Below are 26,640 nucleotides of genomic sequence, written 5' to 3'. Positions count from 1 at the left end.
GAAATAAACTTTTGTTGTTTTGAACTGAAAAACATTAAAGTGCCAAAAGCAGAAAATAATTAGTTCATTTTTTTCAAAAACATTGGAGGAAAAAATCATTTTCTCTATCTGGAGAATACAATACAATATGTGTCATAAACAGAGAAATGAGGTCGAAAAAGATAAAAGCATGAAGGGTCTTTGACATGTCAGCAGGCCAAGTTAAAGTGAAAAAGATGCTCTATGACTGAACCAGCAGTTATTGTGGATAGAAACGGTTTCCACGGGAATATTTGCAGCGCGCATTGGACAGATTTTCACACTCACGCATACACCTCTGCTCAATATTGAGATATTCTGAGCATGTTACACAACAACAAGTTCAACAATGCTACAATCGTGAGAAAAGGCAGGAAAGTGAAGCATAAAAATACCTTACAAATTAGACACAGTTGAAAGCACAAAACAAAGAAACAATGAAATAAACGACTTTGTGAATTTTAGCCACGTTAAATAGAATTGGTGCATTTTCAAGTGTAAATTAATCATTAAACTGATTTAGTAGGGTCCTTGTCCATACTCTGCCTCATTTGCATTCAGCTCAACATAATACATTGGGAAAGCTCTTCTATGAAATCAACTATGAATCCTGATAAATAAGAAGTGAATGATTTAAAGACTAGAGTGTGGTTGAAATGACCATGAGGTATCTCAGAGAGGAGGGAAGGAGGAGGAAAATATAAGTGAATAAGTGTTGAAGCGGATTCAGTTTCAAGGGGTCAGCAGAACGCGAGAATGCAAAAACGACAGGATTGAAGTGATGGCTGGGGATGTGGGACACGAAGAAAACTGATGAATGGAGGGAAAGTCACAAGAAGTGTAAGGAAGTGGCTTGATGATGACCTTCAGTTTACTGACCAAGGTCAAACACAAACAAAACATGTAAAGCAAGTATTGTGAAGAAAAGGTACTGGATGAAGGCAATCTTAGTAAAACATAGTAACACATTTCCTTTAAACGGAAAGAAACTGAACGGGTCCTAATGTTGACCCAGGAGTTATTTTAGTCACACAAAACCACCCAGGGGTCGTAATATGGTCTCATTAAGAGGAAGCCACAATAAGTGGACATCCATATACAGTCTCTTTTAGACACATACACACCAGCATGAGATGCAAAAGTAATTCCGCATTGTGCTGTCAATTAAAAGTCTGTGCCTAAGGGGGTGCTGAGGTCAAATTCTTGGTGCTCTATGCCCTAACAAACATTTTTTTCCATTACCATCCCACTAACTGCGTTGCCTCAAGCTCTACTGTATATTGTCCTTCATCCGAGACTCTGCAAGGAGGCGGCAGAGGAAAGGTTGAAAAGAGTGGCCACAGGATCGAAGAGAGAATAGGAAGAGGAAGCGCTGCTGTATGAGCGGACTGGAAAAGAGGCAAACATGAACACAGCCAACGGCAGACCAGCCAATGTCTGCCGCCATCGATAAAAATGAATAATCCACTTTAAAAGAGGTGCCCAATATTCTTTTTGTGTCAGTCCAACATGAAAACGAAGAGAATGCAGGGCCAAGGAGATGAGTTTTCAGTGTGTAAGAGCATGTGATGTTAGTGTGTCAGTAACATTTAAAGGACAGTGTTTCCCTCTGAGATCATTAGAGGCGTCAGTGGGCCAGCTGTTGGCTTTCAGCGGGGTCAGTGTAACACACACACACACACACACACACACACACACACACACACACACACACACACACACACACACACACACACACACACACACACACACACACACACACACACACACACACACACACACACACACACACACACACACACTCACTCTAACAGAGGGCTCAGAGAGCAGATGAATCATAGGGTTACAATGATTTTCTAGAAGTCATGTAAAACGTAAGCTGGACCGTCCCGCGTGTTATAAAGAGTATGGCAGATTAAGACCAAGATGTGAACGTGTGTTCAGAGGTCATGCATGCAGGAGAAACGGCTGAGCATTTCACTTTAACAAAAAAACAAAAACAAAAACAGCATAAAAAAAGAAATGGTGTCAGTGTTCCTGTCATGATGAGAAACTCCTCGATATCAACACTAGGTGGCGACATGCAACACTCCCAGAGCTGCCTCCCCTGTGCTGACTAAGGGCTGGCTGGCAGAAGATGTGTGTGTGTGCCAAGTCAACATACATGTGTGCTTACATGTGATCGAGCGTGAGGTGCGGTTGACCTTGTAAAGCTGCTGCATACACACAGATTCTCCTTCATCCCAAGCCTATATACCGCTTCAGTCCCTGAGGACCGACCCCCCCCCCCCCCTCACACACACATTCCCCTTCGATCCTCAATGATTTCATATGAAGGGGGTTACAAATGCAGGTGAAACACAACATGCACAAATGCCTGTTATCATAATCAAAGGCTTCACAAAGATACGTAATGGAAGCTAATTATTCCAATATGTGCCAACACTGCTCTCCCATTTCCCTGCCTACTGAAAACATAAAGCTGCCGTAACAGTGAAAGTGACTGAATGGTCCACACCCCCCATCCCCTACCTCCTCCTTCCTCTCACTGTTGCTCACTTAATCTCTTGCTTTTCTGTAAACGTGGATCTATAATGTTTAGTGCAAACTCAGAGACCGAAGGGGAGAAAGAGGGAGGTGTTCAGGATAGAATCTATGATTTTTGCAGTGTTGCAATGCCCCCCCCCCCTCTCTCTCTCTCTATCTCTCTCTCTCTCTCTCTCTCTCTGCGGCAGGAAGAAGGGGAGAAGGAATGAGATCTTTGCTGTGTTGAAGCAGCAGGATTGATTATAGGAGGGATGGAGGATCACAATCCAGCTGTAGTGAGAAAGGAAAAAGGGGGGGTGGACATACCAGGCTCCGCATCTGCTCAAGAAAAATCTGTGGGGTCAGCCAATTAGAGGCTGGGTGACACTACTATCCTCCAAGATAGCTAGTAAATCCTGCACCAGAAGACAAGTCGCGTGCCTCTGCCCAATGAACATATGAGCTCCTCCGGAGACGCGCGAACAAGAAGAAAACACATACGCAGAAAACGAAATGGTTTTTTTAAGTAGAGACTGGACACAATTAGGTATTAGTGTGTCGGGGAGCAATATCATCAAAGAAAAATGTGCTTCAGGGATTAGACGTTAACTATCATTGAATTATTGTACAGCAAATACATAATGAGACACTTCCTCATAACCAAAGGCTTAATATTTCTTTCTTTCTTTTTTTTTTTTAGCTCTGGCACTGATGGTATTGGTTTGGTGTGCTTGGGAGCTGCATGGTGACGAGCGCTCTCTTGCCACACAGCAAGATGGTCCATAGTTTTATTTCAGTCTTAGTGTGTGCGTGGACTTTATCTGGAATACTTATTTCCACAGTCAAAAGACAGTTTTGTTAGTTTAACCTAATCAAGTTGTATTGTGATTAATTAATTCTGTTCCACTGTCATTTCTTCTTAATTAACTTCAAGATCACTTCTGTCTTCAGTTCTTCCTAGAAGTATTAACTACCACAATAACAAATAATCTCTGTCCCAACATTGACCAAGTTGTTCAATGACATTTAAATTTTTTCTGGATATTCTAATCCACATTTTTAAATGGTGAGCAAAGCTGTCATTTTATGGGTCATCTCTTGATCTTGTCAGTCCCCACAGCACATTCAGCCATAGATTTACCCAGGAGCTACAACACAGCTGAAAGAAGAATGCTTTTGTAAAGTGCTGCCTTGAAACTCAAAATAATGCCAAATATCCTCCAATGAATGTGTACAAAAGCTTTAACAATTCAAGTAAGATCATTTTTGTCCTAAAACTATTTTCCGAGATCCAAAAGTAGTCACTTTTTCTCCAGAATCTGCACATCAAAATATCATTGCTACAACTTGAGGATTTAAAAGTAATCAACAAAATAATGCTTTTGCTTGCAGATTGATTGATTTTTTTTTTCATGTGGAAATGTGCTGTGGTTGCCAGAGTCATTGTTGCTTAAAATAACTGTTAGAATTGGCAGAGAGGCCGTATTTTGTACATGGTGGTACGATAACAGTTTTCATTTGCTGCTGCAGAGGAAGCAAAGTTCAGTCCCGGAATAAATGCAGGATGTTCCGTGTGTTGTATTGGCCAACACAGAGGAGAGGATCGCTGTGGAAGCTGGAGAAGATGAGAAGTGAAGAGCATCAAATCAAAGTGACACCACCTTTCCCTCCAGGGGATCCAGATGAAGGGGTTTACAAATGGCTAAGCTTTTAATAACAGGTCCATGATGCTACAACACTGTAATGACACTTGACACAAGGATTAGATGACTCAAGAAATCTGCACTCCACTAAGTAAGACGTGTCATAAGGGAGCCCACAGAGACACTCCAAAGCTCCAACCAGCATCTGGTCTTGTGCTCTCTTGCTCTGGAGCTCAAATAAGGCTTCTGGTCATAAAAAAAAAACAAACCTGAATCTGCAGCCCAAACGTCCTACCACGCTTATGTAACATCTATACGGTATTTCTGGGCATCACTTTGGACCATGCAGGTTTAATTCAGTCAGGAAATTCAGACTCCAATCATGAACTCAATCTTCTCCAGCCCATTGCATTAAATGAATCAGACATTCTCTATTGTCCGCACTCAGAGAACTGGAACGGAGAATTACAGCCGGGAAGCTATGCTGCCGTAATGACCTACTGTACTGCTGGCTTTTGAATTGAATTATTTTTCTTTCCTCCAGTAGACAGACAAAAAAAAGGACTCATAATATCAATCAGATAAATAAGACACTAGTCATCCAATACAGAGGGAAAAGGGCAGAGAGTCACCCTCGGGTCACCCACGCTCCGCTTACATTTCGCTCCTTTTTGATTTCACTCTTCTCCTTCTTGACACTTAAGTTCTTTCAGTCTGAGCACTCGTGTTTACACCAAGCTCTGGCCCACAACACATGAGGCGCTTCCCACATATATACTGCTTCCCACACTGGCCTGCTGAACAAACTAGCAACAGTGCAGATAGAAAAAAATAAATAAAAAATATAGCACAAATGACTAAGGGTCATGGGTTTTTGTAGTGTTTTTTCAATAGCGTTGGGGACAGTGACTTAACTGGTAAAGCATGACTATAACCAATTACTTAATAAATTGATTAATTAATATTATAGAACCGTTATTGCGGTTATAAATAGTGACATTTCAGTGGGCTGGTTCCTAACAGTTGCAGAGCCGCTGTCTCTCTGCTGTGCTCACTGAGTCAACTGTGTAACTATTCTGTGTGTTTCCTTGATGACTGGTTCCATAAAACTCCAGTTTACACTCATCCTAAAATAACTTAAATATAGCAAATACAGAAACAAATTGTTAAAAAGATGTTCCACGAGAAGTCAAATTAACTATCATCATCTACAGTACCTGTGATATATTAGCAAAATACTATAGTTGCTTTTTTTATAAGACTTGTTGTTTGCAGGAAACATCAATGGTAATTTATTTCAGCCGTTTCCGCTTCTTCCTGTTGTCATTAGCTGGTAAATTGGTTTCTTTCAGAACATTAACATCGAGAGCGGAGACCATTTCTCGCCTAAAAAAAACCACACAAAATAATAGACGTCTGTCTAAGTTTAATGAGTAAATCAGTCAGACTGACTCACACAACACTGCCACTTCAGTTACTGTGGATGTCATAAAGACTGGTCCAGCTGGACAGTATAATCAAAAGCATGGACATAATGAACTTTCTCAAATAAAATATACAATTCGTGTTTGCAGTAACTAGACACTGCCAATACTTTTTAAAGAAGTAAGAAATAGCAAAGTCCTAAAGTCCATTACAGGTTCTGATCAATGAAATTGCCCCAGTTCAGCGACAGGTAAACAGAGAGCTTTGAAAAATGGGTGAGATTTAGAATTTTTCTGTAGGGTGAATGTTAACATGTTATAAGACCTGGTGTTTAGAGCTGAACACACAGGGCAAGTGAAATCTTTTACCTCTGGGGTAAAGTGGGACAGATCAATACGGTAAATGCTGGGATGCACACTGCGGAGGCTCATGCAGCCACGGTATGTTCCAGTCCAAGAGATGCTGCAGGGGGCCGGGCAGATCAAGGCAGGGCTCACAGTACCTGTACATTAGACCCCACTCAGCTCTCTATCCCACCTCCTGTCCTTTCCTCTCCTCCCTCATCAGCCAGAAGGAGCTTAAAGGGGAAGGGCTCAGGTTGGACAACGGACACCAACAACCTCTCCTATTTTCACAACAAACTGTTCAAGCAGTGACCGATCAAATTCCTCGATGAAGACCTGGCCTCAGTTTTTCTTCCTCTTTCATTTGGGCATGATGAGGATCCATTTCAATAACCCTGATCTCTCAATACTTGTTTCAGGGAGTTACGTAACAGCTGCACTATCAGAATAACAATTGGGAGAGGAGATTAGCGCAATCGGCCAAGGAGAGAGAAAGAGAGGAGGGCGACGAGAGGCAGAGAGGAGGAGGCACTTGGAGAAAAATCCTAGGAAGCCCCTCTTAGCATGACACATCGTTTCACGTGGTGTGGGAGGACAACCACACACAAATGCGGCTCCTCTTAATTTTTGAAAGGTTTACATAAACCTCTGCTGAAATTTTCATGTTTTTTTCTCTCCCGTGAAAAGACTTCAGTCCTACGTGTCTCCTTCATTTACAATAATCAGCTGAGAAACACACCAATAAATGGAAAGTGTCTGCCAGGCTTATGAGGATTATCAAATACACACATCATGCCTTCTTTATTACATAATAAGATGAGATAATAACACATAATAAGCAGGTGCAGATGGTTGCATCTTCATTCCTAAAATGAAAGAATGAATCACTGCAGTGAGCATGAAACTGACAACATGGTGAGACATCTTGATCACTCATCAACAATTTAAAAATATCTTCGAGCTTCGCAGTTTTTGGGGAAGCCGGAGTCCTGCAGAGACGGAGCGTCTGGATGCTTGATGTTGCTGCATTTGTTTTTTGGAGGGGGGAGTTTTTTTTCATTCTTGCCAAGAATAGATAACTTTTGAGAAGTGGAGTTTTCCCTACCAATGAACCGAAATGAGAGTATTCTGGTATCTGTTTTAAAAATGTACTCATCAGTCGCTTCCAGCTCATAAAGATCCACTACTGGGAGGAGAGAGATGCGGGTTCAGTGAATTGGCCTCACGTGTTTGTTCCACTCCCGCTTTAATTAAAGGAGAGTAGGCTGCAGCTCCTGGCCGCCCTCCCCCAGCAGCACTTACTGGAGAGCCAAGCACTGGACTCGGTGAGACTCAAGCTCCATCAATGTGAGTGAGTGCCCCAGCTCAGCCTGCTGAGTCATCTGTCTGAGGGGTTCCACAGGGCCACAGCCACACACACGCACACACAATAAAGGATTCAGAAATGTACAGAGGCTTGAGTGATGTTTGATCACAGAGAATTGAGATGAACATACCGCTGGTTGCCTGAACTGGTGATCTTTTATGGTGTCAACACACAAACACACACACACCCACACCCACACCCACACACACACACACACACACACACACCCACACACACACACACAAAAACCACGGGAAAGAACGGAACGGCGTCGCCATCTTTATAAGATTTCTTGAAAACATTCACTTATACTGACACAAATGATTTGGTTTCTTATTATCATGGACTGCATGATAAATCACAATTTGTCTTTATTAACATTCACAACATACACATTGCAAATGACTGACTGAGCTGCGATAAATTCAGTTCTTCTGTGCACTGTGCATTCATGCTGTGAATATCAACATACAGCATTTGGCCATTCAGGATGAGGCCTAAGACTCTAGATTGTGTTGATTTCACTTTAAACATTATACCATACCCAACAGCAAAAGGCCAAAAATGCAAAGCATAAAAATTGAGAAAGAAAAATTCTGAAACTCAAAGTCAACAGCAAACTGCTTCTGAAATGCTGCCGATGGGAACTCCAGAAAACACATTATAAAAAATAAAATGATTGCATGAATTGTACATTGAATAGACGGGAGACTACTCAAGTCTAAAATGTTGACGCTGACAACAAGGTTTTCAATACAGCATCAAGACATTTTGAAAGACAGCGATTCTTCTCAGCTTGCAGAGACTCAGATTGAAGGAGACTGAACACTGGACTTAAGTTAATAATGACACAGCTCTGAACAAACTTGGACTTGGACTGTTGTGTTCTCATCAAGTTTCCAATGCATATTTAAATGTATGGCATTTATATGGCAAATACTGGTGAAATTAGGGAAACCAGGGAAGTTTTATTTTTCTAATCTAATATGACTAGAACAAGTTGCAACAACAAACAGATCGATTGTATGTGTAGAAGTGAGCCACCGTGACATGGATGTAGAGCTTCTGTGAGGATTAAGCATACCGAGGGCACATCTATGAGCAATACAATGACTTCAGGCCTGAGCAGTGTTGAACAACGGGCTCAATGTTACAACTGCAGGAGAAGTGAAACTGTGGCATGAATACCATAAACCTTCACCCCTCACCCCTCCCTTGGGTCTAGAGACGATTGCTCTAAAGTCCCAGCCTGGAGTTGGCAACCGGAGGCTCCACGTAGTTGTTGCTTTTGAGCAGGTGAAAGTCTGGCCGTCTGAGCTGGATCAGCTTCCACCATGTCATTTTCCATAGAGAAAGGTCATGAGTGCGTTTGTGTATTGCAGAGTTTCTGGCCGTCTTGCAAAAGGATGTCAAGAACATCTGGGGCGCCTTGACAAACATGTGCCATAATGCCCATTCACAACTTTTCCTCAACAGAAAAAACTAAGATCTTCATAATTAAAACATCTGACATGACAGCAGTTATGAGTCTCGAATCAAGATTATTTTTGTTCAAAAACATAAAGGAACAAAAAACAGTTTGAAGTTTCTCGTTAAAGTGGGGATGATCATTAAACGGGTGCTATAGTTTAATCACTGCTGCAGCATCTCTAATCCACTGCACCAACCTAACACACACGCACGCACGCACGCACGCACGCACGCACGCACGCACGCACGCACGCACGCACGCACGCACGCACGCACGCACGCACGCACACACGCACACACGCACACACACACACACACACGCACACACACACACACACACACACACACACACACACACACACACACACACACACACACACAATCCTTGCATTATACTTCCAATCTGTCTCAAACATCAACACGTTCAGCTCAGTGAAGACTTTGCTTCTCATTGAGGGAGTAAGGTTAGGAGATTCAGGAGGGCAGACGGATACAGATACAAGGCTGGAATGTTGATCGACTGTTCCCCTCTCGAGTTTTTCATGAAAACAGAGATGGAGGAGGGAGATGGCACTATTCAACACTGCAGTCTTCACTACCGGCAATATCTGCTGTAACTGGAGCCAATCCCAGCTGACTATGGGCGAGGGCAGGTTACAACCTGGATGGCTCGCCAGTCTATCATAGGACAAACACAGAGAGACAGACAACCACACACACTCACATTCACATCCATGGACAATCTACGGCTACCAATTATGCTCAAATGCATGTTTTTGTACTGTGGGCGGAAGAAGGAGGTCTCAAAACACCTTACGTTACAGCCACATGGACTGGACAAACTCTGCAGAACAACCCACTGCACCTGATTCAATGGACACTGAAAACTTCAATCTCAGGTTACATTTAAAATCTGCTTTCATTACTTGAATTAGCTGAATGATCTTCCTGAATGTGTTGCTTCCCGTTGGAAATATTTTTACAATTTGTCCAAAATAACTTCCTAAAAAATATGCTCACTTTATTAGCTGGCCTATTGAAAACTACTCAATGATCAGATAATGATAAAGTTAGTTGGATTATATCGGTAAATTGAAATAATATCCACACATGAAGAAAAAAAACATCCAATCAATTTAAGAAAAGGAAATGAGAAATCCATACTGTTATTATCCATAATCAATACATCCCTATTGCTCGTATTTGACTTGTTACACATCCTGAAAGTTCATCATGATCGTATGAATTGAAACAACTGTTCTGGAAACAAGAGAGCCCAGATCAGTAAAGAGCAATAAGAAATATACTTAAATAATATGATGTTTTGTATTCCAAACCTAACAGGCTCATTTGACTTATTTTGTTATTTTCTAACTGCAAATCCAGCAGTAAATTTCCTTTAATATTGGTATCCAGTATTTTATCTGAATTATTGGCACTCATAGTTCACTGGAATGAACACAAAGAATAAGAATTTGATTACATAATGCATCTACTGGAACTGTCTTCTGGTCAAAATGTCACCAGTCCTTTTGCAATTGACAATAAGTGTCATTGAACAAGCTTTCCTCGAGAAGCTACAAAAAGGAAGTGGCCCAGATGTTTAGGACACAGGAGCTAGAATGTCAATAATAAGCTGGAATACAATGGAGATCAATTTCTTTTCTTCTTTTTTTGAGAATTGCATTTCTCATAACCTTGAAACAGTTCTGAGACACAAATGAAGTAAACAACTTAAAATGAAAAGTGGACAAGATCCACTTTCTTCCCCATTTATTACTAATCCTGATACATGAGAAACAATATAGAAAACATTACTCCACATTTTTGGGTCGCCATCACCACGCAAACCACTTCATGTTAGAGCAGCGTCAGACACAAAGGCAGACACAGAGTCAGTTGAATGTCGGTGCTGACCTGGACAATAAAGCTTTGTTCGTTTTCCGACAATATTCCTTTTTCAAGAGGAGCAAGCTCATCAATAAAAGTAATTTAAGGACATTATCCACTGCTCAGCAACTGACCTGAGCGAGATAATGCGACTACACTATGGAGCTAATTAAAATGGCACTTTCACCCTGCGATGACGAATTGTTCGTTTTATGACACCAGGAGTTCAGCAGTGGGTACGACCTCAAGCGTGGCAATCACAGCGTTTTCTGAACTCACAGGGGTGGAATGACCATGTAAAACACAGATAATAGCCACAAACAGCAGATTAGAAATATTAAAGCAGTAGAGACGATAACAAAGCCGGTTATATCACATGTTCCCAGATATGTGCAACAAGTAATAACTACATTCAAGCTACATCAACAAAACTTAAAACAATGAGCAGAATGAGAAAATAAAACTACCGGCAAGCTGTCACCTCAAAGATAATTTTGTGATGTACTGCTGGTTACATCTAATACTCAAAGAAGCAGAAGGAATACATGGTTGAGGCTGGTTCTCTTTTTTGTGTTGAACAAGTATATATTGAAACTGGTAGGATGAAAATGGCAAGAGATAAAAGGTTTGGTGTGAAACCAATGTTTTCAAATGTACACCGCCTCACAAAGTGCAACTGTGGCATACTTTTAAAGAATATTACTATAAAATATCTTAGAATAGCTTTCATCACGTGGAAGACATGACTTTAAGTCAACTTGTGCAACACTGATTGACTGAACATGTGATGACTGACTGAAAGTTCTCAGAATTCTAGTCAATCACAATGTGTTGCCCCCTAAATGAGACTAAATGAAAGCAGAGGTTCTCAAACTTGCCACAGTGTGTACCACCTGAGAAAACACCGGGCTCTCCTCTGATGTGGCTTACCCTATTAGCTACGGAGTTGTTATGAATTTCCTTATTTTGAATATAAATTTAATACGTTATATATTTCATTGTATGTTTTGTGCTATTTTCATAATTTAATATTGCCCCCATGTACCACTAGAGGGAGCTCAAGAACCACTGGTGGTCCACGTACCACAGTTTGAGAATCACAGCTCCAGAAATATACAAAAGTGTTGACCTTGCCTGCACTGTGAGGAAGGGAACACTACCAAGTCACTTCAAAAAGCCAGCTGGTGAAATGAAAAATAGAAAAATAACTACTGAAAATAACCTAGTCGATGTAATGAAATGGTGATAATCGACTCATGAATTAAACTGAAGACAGTGAATTTGTAGCTGAAGCCATGAAGCAGGAAAAGGAGAGAGAATTCCCCCAGTGTTAACATCTGTCCCAGAGACGAGGAATGGCTGTAAGCCGGTGTTAAAAAAAAAGGAAGACAGACATAGAAGGGGAGCTGGAAGGGAGTCGGGAAGCTCATTTGAAAGACTTGAGCTGCATGGTTACATAAGTGATATGGGATCCTTTGAAACCATACACTTTTGGTCAAACTTGCACTGCATTAGCACACTTACCAGAAATCTCATACCTGCCCCATCTACGCAAATTGCTCAGAGCTGCACGCTTTCCTTCCTTCTACCACATCTTTTCCTGACAGACACAGGCTGCACTTGTGCACATGCATAATGCACACGCACACAGACCTCTGCACTGGGCTTTCATTCTACGATTCTTTAACTAAAGCCAAACAGACGATTAGATCACATTGTTTAAGAGGTTAGAGGTGGAAAATATGATGAAAAGTGTCACTCAGGAGTCATTGGCTCATGTCAGTCATCACAGGCATGCTGGTGTCATGTGTGTCTGTGTGATGAAAGTCCCACTCGAGCAAAAAGAGTTGAGGAGCAAACCCCGACTGACTGAAATCCACCAAGGTGTATGAGTCATACCACCTTCCACTCTTTTCTTGGTCTTTCTGTCTTTGATCTGCAAGAATCTGTACAAATGTGTCCAACAACCTTGCCAATCTACGTTGTATTGCAGACAAGACTGAAAAAAAATCTAATCCCATACATCGGCCGATCAGCCCTGCTTCTCCCCTTCACAGGGAAGTGGAGCTGTACTGTGTTTCCGTGCATAACACTGTCTCTACTGCATCAGCATCAGATTGGTTTACAGCCAACCTGGCACAGAGCAGGCAACACAGGGCGTCTGGACTCCGCTGCTGAGGACCAATTTGCCACCGATCCACAATATGCAGATGACTCATTTTCATTAATAAGTTTGAGAGGAATCTGACGAGCGGCCGTAGGAATGAAGTGAGCTTGATGATGGGTCCCCCGCAGTCTGTGACTGACGGAGCAAAGATTTATTGTTTACAACGAACCTTGCCGTTTATTCCAGCTCTGCCTGGCAGTTCTCAGGCTGCAGGTACTGCTCTGCAGTCATTACGATGCCACACAGTCGGGGGGGGAAACAGAGAGCAGAAAGAGAATGGTTTGCCGCAGAAATAAGCCGGCTTACTATCCTCAAGGAAGATTAGAGCCGTATAGAAATTTTGCTCACTAATAGCATACTGCAGTGTGAAAACAAAGGCAGCGAGGAGACAGAGAGAGGGCAACGAGACAGAAATGTGAAGAGGGACAGAGACACCGTGAGAGGTAGAGTACTACACTGCCTTATCAGACGACTCAGACAGGACAGTCAATAAAGCAGGTATAAAGCAGTCAAGAGGAGCAGGAAAGCATGCATTGTGTAGTACCGTTTCCCCAGTGTCTGTATGCACACGACATACATGTGTGCCAGGGAGTGTACACACAGTAGAAACACACTCGGGATTGGGTTTCCATGTGTGCCCTGGCACCCCTGACCACAGCGTAGCATGACAGAGAAAGAAAGGGGGGGCCATCTCAACCTTCCTGCCCCCCTCTCCAGTCACCCCTTTCCCACCCCAATCCCACCCCAATCCCAACCCCACCATCACCCCACCCCTGACTCACTATCCCACCTGTGAATAGTCCCCAGTACCTTGCGCTTTTTATCCCGTGAGCGACTCCTCTTTTTGACCCTCTCCTCCTCCTTTTCTTTGCGCTCCTGCTCAAGTTGCGCTTCTAAATCCTTGTTCTTGCGGAGATGCTTGGCCGCTTGTGCCATGGCGCCGGTGGTCGGAGTCTGGGGGGCGTTGGCGTGTCCAGGTCTTACGGCGGCGGTCTGCGCGGGGACACTGCTGGGTCTTCTACCTGGCGCGGGCCAGCGCTGGCGCTTCTCTGCGTTCCTCTATGGCCCTGCAGAGTCTGCAAGCGTGCTCACCCTCTGCTGCCTCCTCCTCCTCCTCCTCCCCCTCCTCCTCCTCTTCAGCAGTGCAGTCACACACACACACCGACAGTCCTCAGCCGTCTGTTGTGGGATGCTACTGCAGCGCAGCTCTCTTTTTCTCCCTCTCCCTCTCTCGCGCGTCGATGTCTGCACTCTCACTTCCTTCGTTCAATTCTTTCTGCGGCTTTCCACCCCGATATCCTCCCTTCCCTGTGCAGAGGGAAAACAGTAAGAAACAGTCAACAAACAGGTTTCCCTCTTTCCTTGTTGTTTTCCATCTCTACGTGTCTTTTTTTGTGTGTGTGGACTGCCTCAACAAGCTGTCAAACTGCATCAACCACCCCCTTCCCCATCAACAAAGATTAAAAAGGGATGAAATGACAGTCAGTTGAGAAATAGCTTCAGCAGCTTTAAATCAAAGTCAGCTCTCCCTCCTCACATCGCATTGATTTTGTTTCCTTTTCCTGTATTTAATTTCTCTGTATCTCACAGTCCTGCTGTGTGTCCATCTGTGTAGGATCACTGGGCTGCAAAGGGAACCTGTCACCACCACAGCCAATCACACCGTCACCTTCACACAAACACACCAGGATACCAAAGGAGGGGGGGGGGATATAAAACATGCATGAGGGAAAAAAAAGCTGCCCCTTGCTCGTTTACCCCCTCTCTCACTCTATCCCTACGCCCTCCTCCCTCTCTACTGTTCAGGCGCTGCAGCAGACAGGATTGGTACCCATGCAAGGATGTTGGTGCAGTGTGCTTGTGTGTATTAAATGGAAGCTGAGAGCATAACTGGCTATCATTCTCTGACCGTCTCTTGTAAAGAGTGAGACATTAACGTCATTAAAATCTTTGCATCAATGACTGCTTCGTCTGATTTGTTGCCTTTTCCCGTCTGTGATCTGATGGACTTTCCTGCACAAACGCACACAGAAATATGCAACATATGTATCACAGCACAAGTGGTCTGTGTGTCTAATACAATGGATGTGTGGATCTATACGCAAAGAGAATGAGGTGCTAATGGAGTCGGCACCTGTTTACTGGTATGGCTCTGCCTCCCTCCTTCTCCCCTCCCCTACGTCTTTCCTCCTCCCTGTGAAACTGCTGACACGGGGGGAAAAAAATCCTTTAACATCTCTCTTTGCCTGGCTCACTATACATCACACGTTTGGTTCACACTGATACTGTAGACACACACACACCCACAGTCCACACACATGCCAAGACATGTGCGTTAACACACACACACACACACACACACACACACACACACACACACACACACACACACACACACACACACACACACACACACACACACACACACACACACACACACACACACACACACACACACACTCACTCACCAGCTCTGTGTGTGTCATTAGAGCAATTCTGCAGCCATATTTTAATTTAATACCATTTATTGGTTATTTAACAGTTGGGAAATGATTACTCACCATCTAAACATCTTCAGCTGTAATTTCTTTTCCTGTTCTTATAATCATCATCAGTCTTTTTTCAGACTAATCGACTCTATGACTCATGATTAAATCACATTCTTCTTCAGTAACTGCCATCATGAAACTCTCTTGCTATTTACTGTCAAAATATTAGAAATTTCATACCATTTCCAGAAATCTTTTATAAATCTACCCACTTATCGGTTCCTACCTTCTGTCCATATTGCTGCACTCACACAGATCGGTCCATAACTCTGTGTTTTCCTCTGCTCTCCTGCCAAGGCTTCCCCTGATCTGATAGCAGCTCCCTCCATATACTGCAGCATACTAATGAATAGGACTGGTGATATCGCCTTCTGTCTGCAATGCTACTACACAAATCACTTGCTCATGTGGCCTAGCGATGACACAAACAAACACAAATACTGATGAGCTGACAGCACCTTGGCAAGAGATCCATCACGATATTGAATCTCTTGGGAATATGAAAAAAAAATGAATCGCCAGCAAGACTTGTGACTGCATTGGTAATAAGGTTTTTGCTTAGCCAAGTATGCTGGCCTTGTTAAGCTCTTCCTGTGCTAATGGAAGGGAAGTTTAACGTTTGACTTTAACGCAGCTGTTGTAACCACTTACAGTTGTAGCGTCTTTAGTGGATGAACCTGGAAACCCCGTGGAGATGAGGGTGTCTCAGTCTGACAAGCAACACACTTACATAATCTGCAGAGAGCAGGCTGGTGTAGAAACCTATGATGGATGGCTTTTCGACAACCAGTGCACAAAGCTAACGCAACATTCCTTGATTGCATTGAAGTGGACCACATTTTACAGAGCACTGACTGCTTGCAGCTGGAATGGTGGCATTCAAATGACTGCTCAGAGCTGAAAGTAACGGAAATAACCGACAAGTAAAACAACCGCAAACATGGAAGTATCATAAAGTACCAATGGACAATAATCTTCCATATCAAATAGCTCTACTATGGTAGCTTTGGTAGAGCAGGTCACCACTCACTCAGAATGTTCTCGGTTGGATCCCCTATCTGTCCTCATGTCGAAGTGTCTTTGAGCAAGACATTGAACCCTAAACTACTACGACTGGATAGACTGCGCACCTTGCATGGCTGCTGCCTCCATCTGTGTGCGAATGCATTTGTGAATGAGTGAATGTGACAATGAAGCACTCTGGGGGTTGTTAAATAAGTGGAAATGCACAATATAAGTCAACTGTATTTACCACCAGTGAACCGTGTCACGTATTTACTTCAATGTGAAGGAAAAGGGTAAAGACATCAAAATTAAGTGAACACATAAAAATGATCACCGACTCGACACTTCAAAGCCATTATTGAGCAGAGAGTGTCTTTCTTCAAGAGATTCATCTTCCTTCAACAGTCCAAAAACATGAATGTGAGGTTATTTGGAGATTATAAACAAAAGAGCCACATACTGAAAAATATACAGGAGAACTATAAAGGACTGCGTCACTCACTAAAGTTAGAGTATATTGCTTTATAAAGTTATTAGGTTAGCCATGTCAAACAATTCAAACATGTCGGTAAATTCATACATCCATCAATCATCTGTAGCTCTGTGTCAAACCTCGGGTCGCAGGAAGCTTGAGAGAGCTAACCAAAGCACCACTGTGCAGACCCTGCAAGCAAACGATTTTTGATCATTCCCGTTATCCAATTAAAAATAATTCATGGACCACAACTGGCCTGCAGGCCATTTTCTGGACACCTCTAGTCCAGGTTGTGACCCGCCAGGATCAGCTCCAGTGCCCTGCAACACCATGTTGAATGAGGCTGCTTGTAATAGATGTTTGTGTTTCGTCAGGTCAAGTTGAACGCTTTAAAAGGGAGCAATGAATAAAGGTACTATTGTCATTATTATGATCAAGAATATTCATATTGCTATCACTTGAGACCACTTAAGGACATTTCTTTGAAAGTATTCACTACGTTAGCAATTTACCGACTTGTGAAGTTTGTTTGTTTTGCGTTATTATAAGGTTATCCATATAAAGTACGTTTGCATGGCTGCCTTGATATTGTACTTGTTAAATCAAGGGCTTGATATTAAGTATTTTGTGTAAAACTGCTTCAAAATTCAATAAACAACACATAACAACACAACTCATTGAAGCGGCAGAACACTAGTGTAAGACCAATATCATGTGATTTGATCGATAGCTTGAAGGAAGGTTTACATTATTATTTTTATACGGTGGTGGAAATTGGCTTGAATAATTTTTACTCAAATAAAATGCATGCAGCAATATAATACATATACATTTTCTGGGAGAACATATCAGGTCAAATGGCTTCTAACTATGGGAGCCCGTCTATTAAAGCCACATACAAGCCAATTTTTGTGTCTCTGAGTGCACCCAGTGTATACAGACTTTCCCCGGGGTGGTCCCGCCTGGGACACAAAGGGACAGGTTGTGTGGTGGACGTGGGACACACACACACACACACACACACACACACACACACACACACACACACACACACACACACACACACACACACACACACACACACACACACACACACACACACACACACACACACACACACACACACACACACACACACACACACACACAACACACACACACACACAGTAAGAGCCTGGGATCTGCACAGTGTGACGGCCCGCACCCGCCAGCACATTAACCGCTCCACCGCTCCTTTAAAAACAGTGGACGGGACATGGCAGAGCCACACACACACACTGTCACACAAACTCACCACAGTGAAATGAGAGTCTATTCAACACATGAAGGCACGCTGTATTATACACACCCACATTTTGTAGCTCGGTCGGTGAGTCATGTGATCATAACCACGTTCGGTGACACGCTTATGTTAGTGTTAGCCGGAAGCAGGTGGATCAAGCAGGTCGAGAGTGTCTGCAAAAGGCATTGGTTTGTAAATAGGACCTTCTTAACAGTATTGAAAGTTGAAATCAATATGACACTAATTTACACTTACGCCACAGGTAAAATTGTTTCTGCAATATTCTGAATTTCTGCTCTGATTAAGGTATTCGCTTCATTGGGGTCAGGTCATAGGAGCATGCAGGTCTGAATACTTTAATAATATCGCAAAGTGAGTCATATTCACTGAAAAGCTGTCAATTCAACTGTAAAGATTAAAGTAAAAATGTGTTGGCGGTTTTCAGTATCCTGCTTAGGCTGAATCCATCTCAACATTTCTGATACGGCGAGTCTCCAGTGTGTTTGTTGGCAGAGGACCAGAGCCTACAGTGAGATACAGTATTCTGCAAGCCTGTGCCATCCTCTGCACCATCAGCTGTGGCTTATAGCAGAGTTATTTTAGCAGCAGCATTAGTCACTATCGGCCAAAATGAGATGAAGGGATAAACAAACAAAACAACAAAAAAAAGCCTTGCTGTATTTGTGCTAATGTAATATGGATGGACAGACAGTGGATCATTTGAGGATCCCAAGTGGATCAAGGGATCATAATACTGCACTTTTAACCACGTGAAACAGATTATGGCCAGTTGTCAGAGAAGATCAATTGAAAAGGCAAGACATATGAAGCGGTTAAAAACAGGTCAGCCAGCGCCCTCTATTGTTTAAGAGCTGGTACTGCAACAGCTAGAACTGCATTGCTGTTTTTTGTTTTTTTTTACATTTAAATAACCTGCCACTGATCTTGGATCATTTGTAGATGGTTGATCACATAACATGCAATACAATCTTGTTGATAAGATCCACATGCAGTGAAATCCCGAAGTACTAAAAACGCCACTGATCAGACAGAGCCAAATGCAGCAGAACTCAGCATAATTCATAAAACAGATAACCTATGTCAGAGCGCCCCCTGTTGGTGAGTCTAACCGCATTGTGCACACAAGCACACAATCACCAATCCAAACGAGCACAACAAGCCAATTCTGTCACAACATGAGCAGCCGGTTTGAATTCAATCTGTAATTAATCAGGAATATGTACTTTTTCAAGAAGTATCAAAACGCCATTAAACCAATAATGAATACATACATCAATAATGAAATATGTTTATGTGAATGGATAAAATAGAATTCAACAGCCAACACCAGCATGCGTTGACCAGGATGTCCTCATGGTCAAGTGACAATATAAGACCAAACTTGTATTCAGATACAATGCATCATACCATCATCACAAACCAAAAACAAACTAGAGTTTAATGGAACAAAGAAACCTGTATTACTGGAAGGTATCAATCATGTTGGGCATTTACTGTCATACTGTACACTGGAGTTATTCCATTCGCGAACAGCAGCCAATTGACTGTCACTAGTGAAGCATGAAAGAAATATGAAGACCAAGAAAGTAACTCAGAGACCTGAAATGCTCCCACAGAAAGCGCACACACACACACACACACACACACACACACACACACACACACACACACACACACACACACACACACACACACACACACACACACACACACACACACACACACACACACACACACACACACACACACACACACACACACACACACACACACACACACACACACACACACACACACACACGAGATACTGGATCTGCACCAGCACAGAGAGCACTGATTGGGAGGGAGAGCCATATGGCAGGTAACAAACCAAGAGCAGGCTTCATGCGCACACTGTACTGGAGCTCTGGCATCCTGCCACCTCATCTAAAGAATCTAAAGGCCTGACTGGGCTCTGTGTTTAAAGGGCGCTCTGCAGACATGAGAACAGAGTACATATGCAACGCAAATGTTACTGACGTTGCAGCATTACCAGTTCTGCAATGAGAACAGCCGTTCTGAGAACGTGAATCACGCCAACTGGGAATGACAATGACCCGAGGCAGATTGACAATCGCTCCTGCCGTGTGACTGCAAGAGTACAGCACAGCAACGTGATGGCAAAGTAATATTTTGTTCTCAACTGATTGTGAGACAGAGGCTTGTCTGATGATTGTAACTATTACATCACGCCTACTATATTTTCACTCTGCAGGAGGGTCTTTCTTAACTCGTGGGTAAAACCAGAGATTAAAAAGAAATTCATTATTTTTGTAAACAGTGAGGGTGCGAGCCTGCCAAATTCCACAAATAGCAGAAACTGTGTGAAGTGCAGAAACACAGCAAGATCAATAGCAGAGGCAAGCTGTCGCTGAAAGGATTGGGGAAGTCAAATGTAGCCGGCAGCTAAAAAGAAAATAAACCGTGTTTATGTCCAGTGATTGATATCCAACAGTTCTACAAAATCTTATTTGACTAAAGCATCAACTTCAACATCATAGCTATATTTTCCACATAGTTTTAAGCTATTAATGAACGGTATGAGTGGAACTCAGGGATGAAGATGTCTATGGTACTCTTAAAGCTATTCGAGCATTACTGGTGCCATCTAGTGGTGACAATGTGCAAACATATTTCATGCAACAAAACTAATAGAAGAACACTTCTTTCACTTCTTTCTCAGCACATCTTTCTCGTCATATTAATGGCTGCATTCCTGCACAATTTTTTAGAACTTAAAACAATCAATCATAAAACAGCTGAGTATTAAAACATGCAATTAAATATCTTCGTCAAATTTAAGTTTGGTGAATGTGTTATAAAATCCTTTGATTTTGAATGAGTGAATGAAAGAATAAAAAAGTTTATTTTAGACATGTGGGAACAACAACACAAATTTAAACAAAACAAAACAGATAAACATCAGAGCAAAGCAAAGTGGTGGGAAAAAAAAGGAAATAAATAAATCAAAATCCAAAATGAAGTGGGAGTAGATTTCAGACTTTACACTAGAATAAGAAGCGGCTATTAGTTCAGGCCAATAATATTTCGCAGATTTGACATCACGGAGTCAAAAACTGTGCTAATTGACAGACAGGGGAGATGTGGAGTGAGGTTAGAAGAATGTTATGAGGCGGCAGAAAAAGAAGACACAAGAGAAAAAGATTTACTACCCCCGGCACTGAAACGGCACATGGAGGGAGACACAATGTGAACTGTGAAACGTGTCAGATCAGATGAGAGAACAACATGAGGGACAGATTAATATGTGTAGGAGCGGTGGAATGTGGACTTCCAATACAAACTGTTCAGCATTGCTTCTGAATGCTTCTGTATGATGGTGAATATTTCATTGAATCACTCTGAGTGTGTGTGTGTGTGTGTGTGTGTGTGTGTGTGTGTGTGTGTGTGTGTGTGTGTGTGTGTGTGTAAACATCTGTAGCATTCCAGGACAGCATTTGTTGAACATCAGGCAGCGATTATCAACCGTACACTGCCTGGAAATACAAATAAAATATTGTATTTCATGAATGATTGATTTAAGGCAAGTCTGACACAATGCAGCAATTGCCGACTGATTTGTTGTCAAAAATATCACATTTTATTTAATTTGCTGGTTTTATTTGAGCATGCCGAGTGTTGATACACAGCAGGCAAGGGAAAAAAAATTGCAGTTTTTCTGAGTCCAAAGACAATGGAACTTAGAGAGAAACGGTTAATAACAGAAATTGATTAAAACAAAATAATACTAAGAGGGAGAGAAGTGTGATGAAAGAGGCACAGATAAAGGCAAATGGGATTAAACCACTAGGACATGAAAACACAGGAAAAACCAAAACATAGCTCTATAGACAATATTTATTCATGTAGAAAACCTTTAAGTGTCCTTGAAGACACTATTCTTGTGGTAATTTTTTTTCTCAAAGTAATCCAAAAGATTTATGATTCTCCCTCTTTGAAATTTAAATTAAATAATATCAGTCTTTGTTTTATTATGATGCCATTTCTTCATTCACTGCTCAGGATTTGAGGTGTCCGCACTTTACTTGAGTAATTGGTGTTTTTCTCACTATCCTTGAACATCATTTTCTGTGATTTTCTGTAATGTTTTATGGTTTGGAAATTAACCATTACAAAATGCATACTATTTGAAATAAAGAAAAGAAAAGAAGCACAGACGGTGCAGGACACCAGCACCATGTAACCAGGTTCAGATAGAAAATGACTTTATTGATCTTTTTCAGGAAATGTCCTTGTTTCAGCAACATTGAGTTGGGTTGTGGACTCTTAAGGACACCCAATGACAATTTTATCCAATTAACAGTGTTTCTTTTATGACAAGTTGACATTTTGGTTAGTTTCACACTTTCAAATAGATTTTTAGTCTATACAACTGCTTTCAATTGGTGTTTATTGATCACTGTTCAAATACACAAAAAAAAGAAAAATGTGTTTTTCAAGGTGGCCCCCAAAACTCGCCGTACCCATTTACATAGATGTTTTATGCGAAAATACTTTAAAAACTTTTTTATTTTTGTTTCAAGAATGAGGTGTAGTATTAGGAATGTATAAGCTACAAATTCATCTTCAGAGTAAGTCTCGCTTCAGCCTTTTTTTAAACTGAACATCACTTGCTGGACTCCAATGTTATTGCTGGTAAAGTGTATCAATGTTTCAATGAGGGAAAAAACTAAAGAGCGAGAAGGGCAAAGAGAAAGAAAATGGAACAGGAAGTGAGTAGGAGGAGGAGGAGGAGGAGGAGGAGGCCGGACGCTGGTGTCACCCGGGCAGTAGAGACCCATCCCCCTGAGTCCAATTCCTTTCCTCTCACTTTTCCTCGCTGTCATTCTTCATCTCCTCTTCCACCCAATATCTTTTCCTCTGTGTGTATTTTCCTTGCATGGATTCCTTACACACCACTTCCCCTGACCCATTCATTAGAAGAATTATTCCATCCTCCAGCTTTTCCTCACAGGTGGCAAATCCAAATCTTGCCTCTTAACTTCTGGAACAAGGCGACACTAATCCATCTCTATGAGAAATCCAAGGCCAAGCTTTCAAGTTTGATTCAGTTTAGTTACATTAAAGCCAAACAAAAGAGCATCTGGTGATATTGTTTCAAACGCTGAAACCTCAAAACATCAGAATATCCTCCGTGGACCGTTGGAGTAATTACTGGTTATCTTTTACAAGGTGTAACTGGAGCCAAGACAGACAGCGACTCCCCTCGTGACACCCAGCTAGTCCTCACTTTGTCCCAATCTGTTCCTCTGGATGTCCAGCCCGCCTCCTTCCACCTGTCTCCCTTTTCTCCCTTTCTAATCAGGCGTCCCTGCCAATCAATTTGATCACCATGACAACATTCAAACACCGCCATCGCTGCTCACACCCACCCCAATAAACAAAAACAAAACACAGGGGAAAAAAAAAAAAGGGAAGCTGAATTCCGACAGCTTGGGATTGATGAGGGGGAGTCCTGTCAAAGGCCAGAGATTAGATTAGGACTAAAACGAACACACACACACACGCGCGCGCACGCACACACACACACGCGCGCGCGCACGCACACACACACACCTCAGAGGCAGCAGGTGCTTTTGGTTAAACCTTAATTACATGATCTCTGATTTCTCTAATTGATATGGTAATGACTATGTAATTAATGCAAAAGCAGAAATACCAGCAGCTCTCTTAATGAATGGATTTATTTGATTAGATATCCTTCTGCATATTTATGCATGCTGCTAGACAGAGGACAGCTAGACATATGAAACGGTTGTTTGTGGTTGTTGTCACAGTGTTGCTTCTTGCCGGCGTGTCACAGTTACGACGTTGACATTCCCAAATGAAACACATCGCAACAGTATACAGTGACGTAGATTATCTTGAGCAATGATGCACATTTGCACAACACATTTGGATGCTTTGCATGGCAAAATAAATTATAATAAAGAGAGCAGAGTGAAAGAAAATAAACATTTCAAAAAAAAAATCATAAACTATTCTTTTACAAGTAGGTGGCGCTATGGGGCTTCTGTACACACTGAAGGCACAGTTGGCATGAAGGTGTCTGAAAAACTGATTAAGACTCTTCAATCAATACTAAAATTACTTAAAAAAAAAAAAAAAGGTTAAAATCATAATTATCTTTTAGTGTGAAGAGACAAAGACCTGCTTGTTCAGTGCTGCACTAAAAAGCTGATTCTCTCGCACACACACACACACACACACACACACACACACACACACACACACACACACACACACACACACACACACACACACACACACACACACACACACACACACACACACACACCTCTGTCACTGACAAAGGGTCAGTGGTGACAACTCGTTTGACCCTGCCGGTGTGACTGTCTCTCTCTGACACGACCAGCGAGGAAAGCAAGTATTTTGTTTTGAAGAAAAGACTCCTGTGTTAAGAATCACCTTCTGAGGGGGAAACATCATTTGTCCAGTAAACCCCACTGCTGGCTGACTTTTATTTAGGTTCCCATGTGTCTGCTCTTCTTCTCCTGTGATATATCTGCAGGGCTGCTGCACTGGGAGGTGAAGTGAAAGCACATGTTGGCCTCGGCCAGGTGTGAAGAGCAGAAGACCCTGTGGTTATCCTTCCTTCTCTTTAGTACAACCACACCAGCCCCGCGTATCTTCAGACGGCAGATCAAGAAACTATTTCAACTGTGTGCATATAGACCTATCTAACCTAAACTTGTTTACTCATGTTTCTATTTCTATTGTGTCCAGGTTACATGTTCTACCTGTGCATGTGGATTGTCTCTTCCTCTCATTGTAAACAAACATGTTGTGAAGTGTGAAAGTGAGTGTCTGTCCCTCTGTGCTTGTCTTGGTGCTTTTGGTTAAGTGGTATAGAAGATAAATGGAGAATTTCTTTTAAATTATTGTTTTTTGTTTGTTTGCTTTTTCAAAAACATCCTAAATGCTTTTTTGGCATCAAGACACACCTTTGTCTAAATTATTTTCATTTGACAGGTTAAGAGAATGGAGGAAAAATGTATGCTTTTATTGAAAGGTGGCAATAATTACACCTCTTAAGATGTTTCTTTCATAGCCTATGCTCTCTTTTTATAACTTAGAAATTGTAATTTAAATGGAAATACTGTAGTTTCCTCAACTGACATATTGAGGAATAATTAATGGGTTTATTTTTGCAGAACCACCACTGATTTTATTGGATGCGATGTTACCTGAAACAAATAAATAAAATACTGATACTTCCGACATAAAATGTGTTACAGGATCAGTTCCTATGATGCTCCTTGCAGGTAAACTAAAATCTTCCAATCAGATGATTTATGATGACAATGGAAGATATTTTGTTTCACCACGGAAAACAAAGAATGCCTTTTTGTGCAATGTACACAAAAAGGCAGCCTGTGTTGCCATTCCACTGATATAATTTCAAACAACCTTAACAAATTGATGGTGAAAAGATCCCATTTTAAAAGCGAAATCAATGAAGCGATGCGATAAATGTAGAAGTTTCAATAGTTGTAAAGTGCAGACGCTGATTACAACACGAGTCAAAAACGTCTGCAGAACAGGATAAAAACCTTAAACCAGCTCATTTTTAAGGGCAACACTTCATGAAAACAAAAAAAAACCAACAACCAAATAAACAGTGTCGCTCCTCTTGACGCTGGTTTGCTCGGAGGAGCTGAAGCCATTAATGAACAGTGGAGCGCTAGTTGGTTAACTAACTTACCTCTGAATAATGTGTTTCTTACGGGGGCACGCGGGCCACGCTTGATGGATGGCCTTACAGAAGCCGGGTCAATTAGCCGGGGTGGATTTCCCTCCGTGTCGGCTGCAGACACGCAGCACCGGGAGAGCGGCCTGGCTGTAATTAATCACCAGCTTGGGGCCTCCTCACCTCACGCAGCCGCGCCGCAACGCAACGCGCCGCACCGCAAAGCACAGCACCTCGCGCCCCCAGCACAATGAACCCCGAACCTACCTGCCTCTGGCCCGAGGTCGCTGCTCCCTCCTCTAATCTGGATGATTGTGATATCATACACAACAGTACAGACATCAAAAGCTCATGTCACAACAAACAGAAGAAAGAGCCTCCCCCCCCCCCACCCACCAATGTTTTTGATGAGCAATAAAAGTGAGGCCCAAAAAAATAACTGATTCGTGAATCGAAAATAGAAAGTAAATATCTAAGTGATTCTAAATAGTTTGTGTGCGTTTGCATTAAGGAAGTGAGTTAAACTCCTATATGGTTTAGCCTTACAGCAGAGTCTAGTGTAAACACAAGGATTACAGTCAGTAAACACATTAGCTTTGTAAAGTGTGGACTCATTTAGTGAATAATGTACATGTTTGCACCAAATAAACTATGACTACAGCGATACAAGACAAGAAAGACTGCAGAA

The 26,640-nt window shown here is 42.0% G+C and overlaps 1 protein-coding gene across 1 annotated transcript in view; it reads right to left on the bottom strand.

The window, feature by feature from the left end:
• Positions 1–13,785, bottom strand: part of ank1a (ankyrin 1, erythrocytic a) — a gene marked incomplete at its 5' end in the record, with an annotated part of 85,033 nt that extends 71,248 nt beyond the window's left edge. The window contains one exon of the mRNA XM_080499761.1: positions 13,660–13,785. Within this exon, the coding sequence (XP_080355887.1) occupies positions 13,660–13,785 (126 nt within the window). The remainder of the gene's footprint in view (positions 1–13,659) is intronic.
• Between the last annotated feature and the right edge of the window lie 12,855 nt (positions 13,786–26,640).

This window comes from Blennius ocellaris (genome assembly GCF_963422515.1).
Source record: "Blennius ocellaris genome assembly, chromosome: 7".
Lineage (NCBI taxonomy): Eukaryota > Metazoa > Chordata > Actinopteri > Blenniiformes > Blenniidae > Blennius > Blennius ocellaris.
Note: the sequence above shows the minus strand (reverse complement) of the source record. Positions and strands in the feature narration are given on the sequence as shown.